Here is a 13334-nt window from a genome sequence, read left to right as displayed (position 1 = left end):
GTGATGTTAACCTGATTCTGATTCTGAACCTGCAGTACAACCTCATTAATGTGATCACCGCCGTCTTACTTCTGGTTCAGTGTTGGAAATTCATTTGATGCTCTACTTGTTTATAAGCACATGGGTGGTGGGTGGTGGGGAGTGGGGAGGGGTGGTAATGGAATAGGTGAAGGTTTTGTCTGAGTTGTGCCTGTGGGATGGAAACACTCCAGGAGAAGTCCCAGCCTGTGCTTCCCGTGCTTTGACTGGTTTTCCTCGTTGTGGTACATGTGGTGTGATACAAGAGTGAGACGCCAGGCATGTTTCAATGCTCTCAAATCAGGTTTAATTGATTATAGAAGATACCTGCCCATCACCTTAATATTATGAGTGCCACCAGCAACGTCATTGCAAACAATCTCCGAGTATAATCACAACTGGATTTCCAAGTGCAGCTTCCAATCGTTATTGTGTTTAGACGCCCTGTAAGGAACCAACTGAGCATCTGTTGTGGGCCATCCCAAAGTTTTCATCACCTTGATGTGAACAGATTTTTCCTCAGGTTCCACAGCTGAGGCTTTAAGAAAAGCCTGGGTTGAGGGAATGATTATCATCCCAATTAAATTTATTCCTGGTTGTTCAATTGGATTCCCACGTGCTGCAGCATTGATATTTTAGTGAAAATATCGGCAAAATGGACATGATACTTTCAGATTTTGGTTTATAAAGTAACCAGTATGTGCTTTCATTGGGAGAGAGATTAAAGTGATGAAGAGCTTTATCTTTCTGAGTGGCACAAATAATGTAAGACAGGATAGGGAGTGTTGGATTTAAATCAGATTATTGATTATAGTATCATAGTTAATATGGAGTTCAAAGATGTTTGAGTTCCTGGAAATAAAACAGATGACACAATTTGGAAGGAAAGTATTTGTTAGATAAAGTCAAGAAAAATCATAACCACATGGTCAGATCGACCTCCTATTTGCAGCGAGATTGACTGATGCCTTTATTCTCAGGGTTGTATTTTGCTTTCGAGAAGCAGATGGCCGCATTTCGATCACATTCACAGACAAACTTCGCGCAGTGACCATTACCACCTGAAAGGAAGCATATTCAAAATAATCCATTATATTAATGATATTTGCTTTGGATTATGAAGGAATGAAAGATATTTTTATATTTTAATATATTTTGATATTTCAGCTTCCATCTATATATTATGTGCAACATTCTTATCTTTATATTAATGTTCTGTAAATAGTTTGGGTTAATTGTAATTTGGGTTTTTAATTTCATTGTGATGACCTCATCATTTCTAGAGTCAATGGATGCTTTTAAACTGATGTCAGACATGCATTGACATCAGAATAACAAATCCTATGAAGATCTACACCACTATCATAGCTGAATCTAGAATTCTAGAAAAGTCCCTGGTGACCCCCTAGCCCTTCACCACTGAGTGGCTCCAAGCAGCAGCCTTGGATCTTGCCTCTGACTCTGAGGTTTCAGTCCCACTGCAGTGGCATTAACACAAACTGCAAGACTGATATTCCACTGTGCTCCTGAGGGAGAAGTGACTCCATCTCTCTCCTGACTGTTAAACTGAGCGTATTTTTCATCTGTCTAGTGAGGAGATTGTATGTAACAAAAGAGCTTGGGAGAACCTTCTTTTAATGTGATCAGAATTGTCCTGCAAATATCAGCTCAGATATTTTATCTGCTCGTGGTTCCATTAGGATCTTGCTGCAATCAAACTGGTCACAACATTTCTATTGCATTCTGTAAAATGCTGAGGTGAAGTGATGCAAAAATATTCCTCCTTTTATTCATCTGAATCCATTTTCTGTGGGTGAATTTTGAAACCACAGCAAGGATCACAGGACAGATATGGAGAAGGTGTTTCCTGTACTGATGGGAAATAGAACCAGGGGTCACTGGCGCAGATTAAGGGCAAGCCATTGAGGGTTCAAACTGGGGGAAGATCCTGTGCCAGAGGGCTGTGGATGCCATGAATTCACTCAAAACTGAAGCTGATTAAATTTGGGAAATTGTAGGAATCTGGGAATATTGAAATATGTCAGGAAATATTTACTCAATCTACTATTTCAAATGCTTTTTGATTGTGTCAGTGCTACCAGACGGTACTTATACATAGAACATAGAATAGTACAGCACAGTACAGGCCCTTTGGCCCACAATGTTGTGCCGACCCTCAAACCCTGCCTCCCATATAAGCCCCCACCTTAGATTTCTCCATATACCTGTCCTGTAGTCTCTTAAACTTCACTAGTGTATCTGCCTCCACCACTGACTCAGGCAGTGCATTCCACGCACCAACCACTCTCCGAGTAAAAAACCTTCATCTAATATCCCCCTTGAACTTCCCACCCCTTACCTTAAAGCCATGTCCTCTTGTATTGAGCAGTGGTGCCCTGGAGAAGAGGCGCTGGCTATCTACTCTATCTATTTCTCTTATTATCTTGTACACCTCTATCATGTCTCCTCTCATCCTCCTTCTCCCCAAAGAGTAAAGCCCTAGCTCCCTTAATCTCTGATCATAATGCATACTCTCTAAACCAGGCAGCATCCTGGTAAATCTCCTCTGTACCCTTTCCAATGCTTCCACATCCTTCTTATAGTGAGGTGACCAGAACTGGACATAATACTCCAAGTGTGGCCTAACCAGAGTTTTATAGAGCTGCATCATTACCTCGTGACTCTTAACCTCCATCCCTCGACTTATGAAAGCTAACACCCCATAAGCTTTCTTAACTACCCTATCCACCTGTGAGGCAACTTTCAGACATGTACCCCGAGATCCCTCTGCTCCTCCACACTACCAAGTATCCTGCCATTTACTTTGTACTCTGCCTTGGAGTTTGTCCTTCCAAAGTGTACCACCTCACACTTCTCCGGGTTGAACTCCATCTGCCACTTCTCAGCCCACTTCTGCATCCTATCAATGTCTCTCTGCAACCTTTGACAATCCTCTACACTATCTACAACACCACCAATCTTTGTGTCGTCTGCAAACTTGCCAACCCACCCTTCTACCCCCACATCCAGGTCGTTAATAAAAATCACGAAAAGTAGAGGTCCCAGAACAGATCCTTGTTGGACACCACTAGTCACAATCCTCCAATCTGAATGTACTCCCTCCACCACCACCCTCTGCCTTCTGCAGGCAAGCCAATTCTGAATCCACCTGGCCAAACTCCCCTGGATCCCATGCCTTCTAACTTTCTGAATAAGTCTACCGTGTGGAACCTTGTCAAATGCCTTACTAAAATCCATATAGATCACATCCACTGCACTACCCTCATCTATATACCTGGTCACCTCCTCAAAGAACTCTATCAGGCTTGTTAGACACGATCTGCCCTTCACAAAGCCATGCTGACTGTCCCTGATCAGACCATGATTCTCTAAATGCCTATAGATCCTATCTCTAAGAATCTTTTCCAACAGCTTTCCCACCACAGACGTAAGGCTCACTGGTCTTTAATTACCCGGACTATCCCTACTACCTTTTTTGAACAAGGGAACAACATTCACCTCCCTCCAATCCTCCGGTACCATTCCCGTGGACAACGAGGACATAAAGATCCTAGCCAGAGGCTCAGCAATCTCTTCTCTCGCCTCGTGGAGCAGCCTGGGGAATATTCCATCAGGCCCCGGGAACTCATCTGTCCTAATGTATTTTAACAACTCCAACACCTCCTCTCCCTTAATATCAGCATGCTCCAGAACATCAACCTCACTCATATTGTCCTTACCATCATCAAGTTCCCTCTCATTGGTGAATACCAAAGAGAAGTACTCATTGAGGACCTCGCCCACTTCCACAGCCTCCAGGCACATCTTCCCACCTTTATCTCTAATCGGTCCTACCTTCACCCCTGTCATCCTTTTTTTCTTCACATAATTGAAGAATGCCTTGGGGTTTTCCTTTACCCTACTCGCCAAGACCTTCGCATGCCCCCTTCTTGCTCTTCTCAGCCCCTTCTTAAGCTCCTTTCTTGCTTCCCTATATTCCTTAATAGAGCCATCTGATTCTTGCTTCCTAAACCTCATGTATGCTGCCTTCTTCCTCCTGACTAGATTTTCCACCTCACTTGTCACCCATGGTTCCTTCACCCTACCATTCTTTATCTTCCTCACCGGGACAAATTTATCCCTTACATCCCGCAAGAGATCTCTAAACATCGACCACATGTCCATAGTACATTTCCCTGCAAAAACATGTATGCTGCCTTCTTCCTCCTGACTAGATTTTCCACCTCACTTGTCACCCATGGTTCCTTCACCCTACCATTCTTTATCTTCCTCACCGGGACAAATTTATCCCTTACATCCCGCAAGAGATCTCTAAACATCGACCACATGTCCATAGTACATTTCCCTGCAAAAACATCATCCCAATTCACATCCGCAAGTTCTAGACTTATAGCCTCATAATTTGCCTTTCCCCAATTAAAAATTTTCCTGTCCTCTTTGATTCTATCCTTTTCCATGATAATTATAAATTACTCATCAATAATACTCAGTTCATAATTTGCTCTCTGCATATGATCCAGCAATATCTGGTCCCTGACCACTAGCTGGTGAGTAACATTAACAACACACACGTGTCAGACAATAACCATCTTCAAATAAGGAGCGTAATTCAGCCATCTTTCACGTCCCTAGAGTCGAAAAGGTTTTGCAGCTCTGAGCCAGGCTCTTCGGCCCAACTCATCCATGCTGACCCACTGTCTTTCTATGCTATCCCATCTGCCTGCACTTGGCCCAGATTCCTCTAAAGCTTTCCAACTATCTTTGAAACATTGTAATTGTTCCCATCTCCTTTGCACCTTCTACATACCCAGCAGCCTCTGGGTGAACAAGTTGTTCCTTTTAAATCTTTTTCTACTCCCACATTAAACCTAGACCTCTAGTTTTAGACTTTTCTGCCTTGGAAAACGGCTGTGATTGTTTATTTTATCTATGCCTCTCATTATTCTATAAACCTCTGTAAGGACACTCCTCAGTCTGCGGGACCATGTCAAAGGCCTTGCTAAATTTCATGACATTCCTTCCTTTCAATCATCAACATAACCACTCCAAAAATTCCATCACAACACAATTTCACAAGTAGAAAACTATGCAAACTATCCCTCATCAGTTTTCCAGATCAAAGGCTGGTATATGCTGCCTCTTGAAATTTCCTCTGGGACCTTTCCATCCACTGATCTTCAGTCATTACCATCTCTTTGGCCCCAACATCACTGTTCTGGAATCATAATATCACAACCGGGGCTCGTTTAAATTTTTTTTCAGTTAGTATGTGGGTTGTTTTTTCTCAGGTATTCAGACTTCCTTGGATTGGTTACCCTTTATGTCCCATAAGCTGCCTCAGGAAGGAGTTGTCCAGTATTAAGGATCCTCACCACCCAGTACATGCCCTCTTCTCATTGTCACCGTCAGGAAGGAGGTACAGAAGCCTGAAGGCACACACTTCAAGAGCAGCTTCTTTCTCTCTGCCATCTGATTTCTAAATGGACATTAAACTTATGAACACTACCCCATTACTTTTTTAATTCCTTTTTTTGTACTACGTATTTAATTTAACTATTTAATAAACATATATGTAATTACTGCCATTCAGTTTATTTCTGTATGTATCAGGAATGGAGAAAACGGGCAATTTCAAGTTCCTGGGTGTCAATATCTCTGAGGTCTTAACCAGGTCACTACATTTTGATGCAGCTATAGAGAACATAGAAACATAGAAACTTAGAAACATAGAAACTCTATAGTACAATACAGGCCCTCTGTCCATAAAGCTGTGCCGAACATGTTCTTAGCTTAGAAATTACCTAGGGTTACCCGTAGGCCTCTATTTTTCTAACTCCATGTACCTGCCCAGGAGTCTCTTAAAAGACCCTATTGTATCCGCCTCCACCACCATCGCCGGCAGCCCATTCCACGCACTCACCACTCTCTGCGTAAAAAACTTACTCCTGACATCTCCTCTGTACCTACTTCCAAGCACCTTAAAACTGTGCCCTCTCGTGTTAGCCATCTCAACCCTGGGAAAAAGCCTCTGACTATCTACACAATCAATGCCTCTCATCATCTTCTACACCTCTATCAGGTCACCTCTCATCCTCCCTTTCTGCAAGGGGAAAAGGCCACATTCACTCAAACTATTCTCATAAGGCATGCTCCCCAATCCAGGCCACATCCTTGTAAATCTCCTCAGCACCCTTTCGATGGTTTCCACATCCTTCCTGTAGTGAGGTGACTAGAACTGAGCACAGTACTCCAAGTGGGGTCTGACCAGGGTCCTATATAGCTGCAACATTATCTCTCAGCTCCTAAACTCAATCCCATGATTGATGAAGGCCAATGCACAGTATGCTTTCTTAACCACAGAAGGCAAGACAGCAGCTATATTTCATTCGGAGTTTGAGAAAATTTGGTTTGTCAACTAAAACACTCAAACATTTGTCCAAGTGTTCTGACTGTCTGCATCACCGTCTGGTATGTGGGAGGGGGCTACTGCACAAGATCGAATTAAGTTGCAGAAACCTGTAGAATTAATCAGCTCCGTCATGCGTACCAGCCTCTGTAGTATCCAAGACATCTTCAAGAGCGATGCCCCAGGAAGGTGGCATCCATTATTAAGGACCCCATCACCCAGGACATGCCCTCTCCTCATTGTTACCATCACGGAGGAGCTACAGAAGCCTGAAGACACACACTCAGCAATTCAGGAACAGTTTCTTCCCCTCTGCCATCCAATTTCTAAATGGACATTGAACCCGTGAACACCACCTCACTACTTCTTTATTTCTGTTATTTTGCACTACGTGTTTTACCTCAATTATTTAATAGACATGTGTATAAAAGAAAAGCACCTCGTGCTTTCCCGGCATATATGATGAATAAACTCTTCTTGGGCTTCCAGCTGGGTATCGGTATTGATTATCACTGATGTTTTGATGACGTCAGATATAATTGATACCTGTACTTGGCTAGAAGTCCAAGAAGAGTTTATTAGACATATATACTTAATGTTACTCATATTTTTTCTGTATATTTATTTATCGTGTATTTCATTGTACTGCTGCTGTAAAGTTAACAAATTCCACAACATGTGCTGGTGATATTAAACCTGATTCCGATTCAGATTCTAATTATTTTTCTTAGAACTCACTCACTTTGTATTGCAGGTGTCTCGTTTGGGATCAGACGCTCTCCTTGCATTTATCATTTTTATTCAATTTGGGTAACTGAGTCAGCACAGGATTTTCTCTGTCTTTCAGTGTAGTCGTTGACTTGGGGGTTAATGTTTTGCCTGGGCTCCCGGGCTGTTCTGAATTCCTATGTGCTCCAGGGTGTATGTCAGGGGAACTGTCCAGCCCCTCTTTGCTCAGTCATTGTGGGCCCTTGTCTGGTGAAACTCTGTCCGAGTTCTTCTGTGAATCTGAGTGATTTCTGTTTGTCAGGATTCTGCATAGCTTGCCTGAGTTCTTGTTAGTTTTCTTGCTTACTTTCTGTCTTAAATCTGTTGTTGTGTTTGAATTGCCAGAGTCTCTGTGATTTTGCACTGGGGTTCACTGGTGACCCTCACATATAATTCACCAAGATGCGTTAACGAGTAGTTCCAAGAGCAGGTCAGAACTTAAACATCCCATAAGAAGTGATTGATGTCTTACTGCCTGAAGCCTTTCCACCATCAGCCAGGAGTGGGATATCGCCCCAGTACCTGGGTGAGTGCAGCTCCCAAACACAGAAGGAGCTCGTCATTACTAGTGACAAAGGAACTGATTTCATTGCAACTCTGTCTGTATGGATGGCAGGAAAAACAAAGCTTTTCACTGTGGCCTGTTACCTGCGACAATAATAAACCAAATGAAATGATCTCTAGCAATATCCACTATCAGCATTCTGTGCTATTGTATAATTCAGCAGCCAGTGTATCTCAGCTAAATCTCCCAGACCAATAGCCTTTACCATCTAGAGAGACAGAGATCAGCATCACATACAGGTCCCTGCAAGTCTCACACCATCCAGACATGGAACATAACCTGTTCCTCCATCATCACTGGGTCTGAATGCTGGAGCTTCAGCACAAGAGCATTGTGGGAGAACCATCACCAGGGCAACTCCAGTAGTTCAAGATGGCAGCTCACCAGCACCTTCACAAAGGCGATGAGGGATGGACCAAAGTTGCTGACCATGGAAACAAGGATATACATAAGGCAATGAGACACTCTCCGATGATACTCACTATCACATTCGATTTTCCCGCTTGAGCAGCTGTACTTGTAATATATTATTTTGGGTGAATAGAGAAATGTGCACTTCTCTTTTTCCTCAGCATCACCATAACAGTTGTCATGGGTCTGGCAGCACCTGTAAAATCACAGATAACGTTTAGTAGAAAACTCATGGACTAGAGTTAACAGAACACTGTTACATCAGCCTCCAGTGTCACACACTTCCCATGTAGAGCTAAGAGTCAGGAGGTGATCTGAGCTGAGGGTAACTGAGCAGGCTCATATCGTACCAGGGAGTTGGGGAGGAACTTCACAGTGGGATGTAGAATCAGGATCTGTGAGGACTCAGGCAGGAATGTGGAAAAGAATTCCTCCAAGTGACATGACCACAATAGACCTGAGAAGGTGACCAATGTTTAGTTTTTCCCTTTTTCTATGGATTGTGTGTGTTCAACACCCAACAACAAGCAACAGACTGATCGACCAGCTGGTTGCCCTCTCTCCTTCCCTTCCTCGCTCCGTTACTAACGTAGCTACTGTGTCATGGTTCTCTCTTGTGCTGCCATGATCGAACCCCCTGTTGAATCCTCCAGAAGGACAGAATCCTCCCTGGGAGCAGCTGCTCTGTCCTTGCTGTGTTCCACTACACAGTCCTGAACTCCTGTACAGACCGGTGGCACTGCAAACCCAGCACTACCCTCTGTTCCATCACTGGGACTTCAGTGAAGATGCAATCCTGCTGCCTCTGACAATGAATGAGAAGATTTCCCTGTCCCTGGACTCCAACGGACGGTAACTGGCTCTGTAGAGATCGTCTGTCCACCTACCGGTCAAGGTCATCCACTGGTGTCCCAGATCCACCATATCCACAGTAACAGCCGTAGTTATTGAATCTTAGTCGTGGGATGACGCCTGGGTTGGTACATTTAATCATTTTATTGAACTGATAAAGATTCCTGGACTCAATGGAAGTGCTCCCAGCACCAGCTACATCAGGAGAGAGAGGAACAGACAGACACACAAACAGGTTAGAACATGAAGCAACCAACATCAAAGTAAGGCTCACTCGAGGAGAGTCTCCTTACCTGAGAGCAGAAGCAGGACAAACACGCCCAACATTGTTGGTTGCTCTTCCCTGTCCTGGAAATCACACTTGTGAGGTTCAGTCCCTGGATTATATATTGGGAGCTGATAACATGGATAAGATAAAGACAAACTCTCATGTTGATACAGCTGGTCTCTATTTGACTGAGCTGGAGAGACGGAGCCAATCCTGACTGCTTCCAGCTCTTCTCAGTGTGTGTGTGTGTGTGTGTGTGTGTGTGTGTGTGTGTGTGTGTGTGTGTGTGTGTGTGTGTGTGTGTGTGTGTGTGTGTGTCTGTCAATTTACATGTATGAGTGTGTGTGTGTGTGTGTGAGACTGTGTTCTGTTATGAGTGAGTGTAACTACGTCAGGTGCGCTCATGATGGGTCTCACTGATTGAAACATAGACTCTGAATACAGAACGAGACGGGGTGATGGGGGGAATTGTCACGGCACGAACTCTCGATAATTGGTATCACAATATGGCGAGGATGTGGTGATATCTCTGAAAATGAGACGAGTCACTGTGAGACTTGCCCTGCGAGTTGCATGAGAGGTTTCAGAACCAGAGATTGGAAAATGACAAAACATGAAGACCATTGAGTTTTGTTTGATTTCGGGTGTCCGGATGTGTCTGCAGGATTAATAACTTCCAGCATTCCTACAGATTTCAGACGTTAAGATATGTGTCTGAGCCCCAGCCATTTTGCATTCTTCTTTTTCTTTGACGACCTTGTTTCAATTCACTGAAAAATTAAGCTTTTAACAGTCTTCCATCATGTAGACTGATTCCTGGTGTAAAGCACCTGCTTGGCTTTTGACCTTCTCCCTCAATAATAAGAACACAATTTTTTTATTAGTAAATTATCTATACTAATCAATTCAGAGGAATTGATCAAAATTCCATTCCAGTCACGCACAGCTCCATATAAACAGTTCACCATACATACTGGATATTAATAAAATGCAAATCCCTCATTCTGCTGAAGAAGATCTAGGATCTCATTCCATGCAAATGCACACACCTGCTCAGCTTTATCTCACCGAACATAAATGAATAGTTCTGACCAATAAGAATCAGAATTTGTTCTGAAACAACCAAAGTTGAAGCACTGGGTTTTCTGGCTGACTTGTGAGAAAATGTTGATTTACAATGGGATGAAATGAAGGTGAAGGTGGGAATTGTCGGGGTGTTGGGTTGGTGTTTGAGGTATTGGGCTGAACAGGTCATAAGCTATATTTCCTGCTTCACCCGAACTCCTGAGCACAATGTGAACCTCGACCAATTGGGGTCAAACGTGTAAGAGGAATATTGTCACTGAATGGCAGCTGTAATGATGATGGAGCCTCATTTTCTGTGACCTAAAGGTTAAGCAACTTTCAGGTGTGAACGGGAAGAGTCATGGAGGGATGGAGAGGGAGGAGGTGCTCTTCCTGGGGATTGGTGACCATGGTGGTAACCCCATCAATAAAAGAACCCCTCCCACCCTCCTTCCTCCAGCTCCACTTTCCAGAGAGTGTTTGGGGGACAGGTCCAACAAATATCACCCACTGAAACCTAAATTGCCCTCATCTCAGCACGTGCCCGAAACTGACTGATCAAAACTTGACCCTTGCAACTTTATTGTCAAATTGAGGGAGGGTATCACAAAGGAGCAGTTTGACAGCCCTGTTGGGGCATAAAGAGACCCACAGGGCACCAATCTTCACATCAGTTTAACAGAGCATTAAGCATCCAAATGTGTGACCACACACACTCCACACCCTAGGACATGGGGAGGCAGAACTGAAACTATGTCAGGAGTGAATGTGATGATATCGGGTATACCCATTTTATTGTCCGAAACTTAAGCCAAGATCTTAAGTCTTGTACGTAGCTATTAAATTTCAAAGTTCAAAGTATATATATATATACACACTATATACAAGCCGGAGATTCATTTTCTTGTGGGCATACTCAGAAAATCCAACAACCACAATAGAATAAATGAGGGACTTCATCAAGTCCTTCACTCACATCCACTGTGATGAAGTGTTTTGGTGTTTTGAGAGGTTGACCATGACATCTGACATATATACTGTACGACGTACGTCCGTGATAATAAACCTGATTCTGATTCAAGAACTGCGAAGGAGCACTGGAAACAAAACATAATAGAGTTGCACCAAAGAAGAGCAATTCATTGCTGACTGTGAGAACCCCGAGAGAGAGTTGTTTCTCCTGTCGTCACTGAAGACGGCTGTGGTAAGGAAACTGGATTTGCCTAAATGAGCACAGTTTACTCCCTGGTAGACAAGATGGCCGGAGTGGAAACCAAATAACAACATCTGTGTCATTGCTAACCCAGTGCAGTCCCATCAGGAACTATAGAGAGTGTAGCCACATGATTCAACCTTTTCCCAGTCCCACACGCAGTGTTGGGGCACCAGACCATCCACTAATGATGAATGTTCACTTCGTCCCTCTGATTCTCCACTGCCGATGACGAATGGGGAATACAGCCTGAAGGATCAGGGCAGACCAGGCCAGGAGAAGACCAGGGAAGTGAAGACATTATGTTGACCAAGGTGGCACAAGGAACAACAGGAGAAATATTCTCATGTGAGACACAACTCTGCTGATACTTGAAGCAGTCCATCTACGTGATCGGAATCAACTTGCCCATCCTGGATGGGAGAGCTGACTGATGCTCTGGAGCCTATTCAATGTTTCTGATCTGGATCACTGTAGACTGACACTCTGAGTCCTGATGGACTGGATGTTCCACCATGGAATTTGGTAAATTAATGACTGTGGTTGTGTCACCTTCCTCTCCATTCTTCCCTGTCACTTCTCCTCAATACTCACAGAATTACTTCATCTGCAATACACAAAAGGAAATGTGGCTCTTCACTCCCTGCAGTTTACATTCTATGATGCAGCTTTGGGCTTCCAAACCTCAGAACGTTCCCTTTCCCTACCCCAACCTACCACTGTATGTTTGACCCTGTTTGGGTGAGGTTCAAAGTTTCTACTTGGGAGCAGGGACAGACAGCTGAACTTCAAATCTGCCAACCAACGGTGTCTGGCAACTCATTCACAGCCCCCACATTTACCTTTTTATTCCATTATAATCCTTTATTCTCAGGCTGCAGATTATTGTTATCTGACAAACTCAGCAATTTGAATTACATTTTTAGTTAGTGTTCCAGCTCTTAGCAGTTTTATTGCTTATTTGCATGTCATGTGTAAGAAGTGATCACTAGATCTGTGCATTCGCATTGTACGAGACAAAGACTGCTCCTTACTGTAACTAAGTTAAAATAAGTAGTAGTTTTCCCAGTGAACTCTTGCTCCAGAAAAGCAGTTTGAACAGGAGTATTGACTATTTATGTTTGGTTCAGCTTGTCAGAAACAGAAAATAACCCCATTCTTATTGAGGAAAACAGCATTTATGATTCCTCCTAATTGTCCCAAACTATTTGGCAAAATTACCAAAACAGTATTGTCTATTTGTAAAGCCTTGAGCCAATATTCCAAATCCATATGAGTTTTATTATATCTTCCTGAATTGTACATGACCCAGTTCATGTTTTGTTTTCACCAACTATAGTTCAGATAACTAAAAAGGGATTGGAATATCATAGTTAAAGGAGAGGTAAAACACCTCCAAACTTTAGCTCATCACGAGCAAAGCTACTTCGTGTAAGATTAAAAAAACTACAGTTAAAAAAACAACTACAGATTAAAAAAAGAATAGACTACAGTCTATTTCATCAAACATGCAGTGAGTTCAAAATCCCTATCTTGCTCTTCATCTCTGTAATTATCTGGTCTCTATCGAACCGTCATTCTCACTCTCTCTGAATCACAGGACCTCAAAAGCTCCCAAGCTTCAAGGAACATTTTTGAAACTCAGCCTCATCTGCTCTCTTTTCCCTCCACACTCACTCTCTCTTTCTCTCTCACTCTCTCTCTCACTCTCTCTCTCTCTCTCACTCTCTCTCTCTCACTCTCTCAC

General features: G+C 43.2%; 1 protein-coding gene across 1 annotated transcript; it reads right to left on the bottom strand.

The window, feature by feature from the left end:
- Positions 1 to 960: 960 nt before the first annotated feature.
- Positions 961 to 9368, bottom strand: LOC140190790 (phospholipase A2, minor isoenzyme-like). Its single transcript, XM_072247627.1, has 4 exons — positions 9335 to 9368; positions 9077 to 9236; positions 8261 to 8385; positions 961 to 1079 (listed from the first exon to the last, which is right to left on the bottom strand). Exons 1-4 carry the CDS (start codon positions 9366 to 9368, stop codon positions 961 to 963), a joined length of 438 nt encoding a protein of 145 aa, XP_072103728.1.
- Between the last annotated feature and the right edge of the window lie 3966 nt (positions 9369 to 13334).

The sequence above is a fragment of the Mobula birostris genome, chromosome 31 (genome assembly GCF_030028105.1).
Source record: "Mobula birostris isolate sMobBir1 chromosome 31, sMobBir1.hap1, whole genome shotgun sequence".
In the NCBI taxonomy this organism is placed as follows: Eukaryota; Metazoa; Chordata; class Chondrichthyes; order Myliobatiformes; family Myliobatidae; genus Mobula; species Mobula birostris.
Note: the sequence above shows the minus strand (reverse complement) of the source record. Positions and strands in the feature narration are given on the sequence as shown.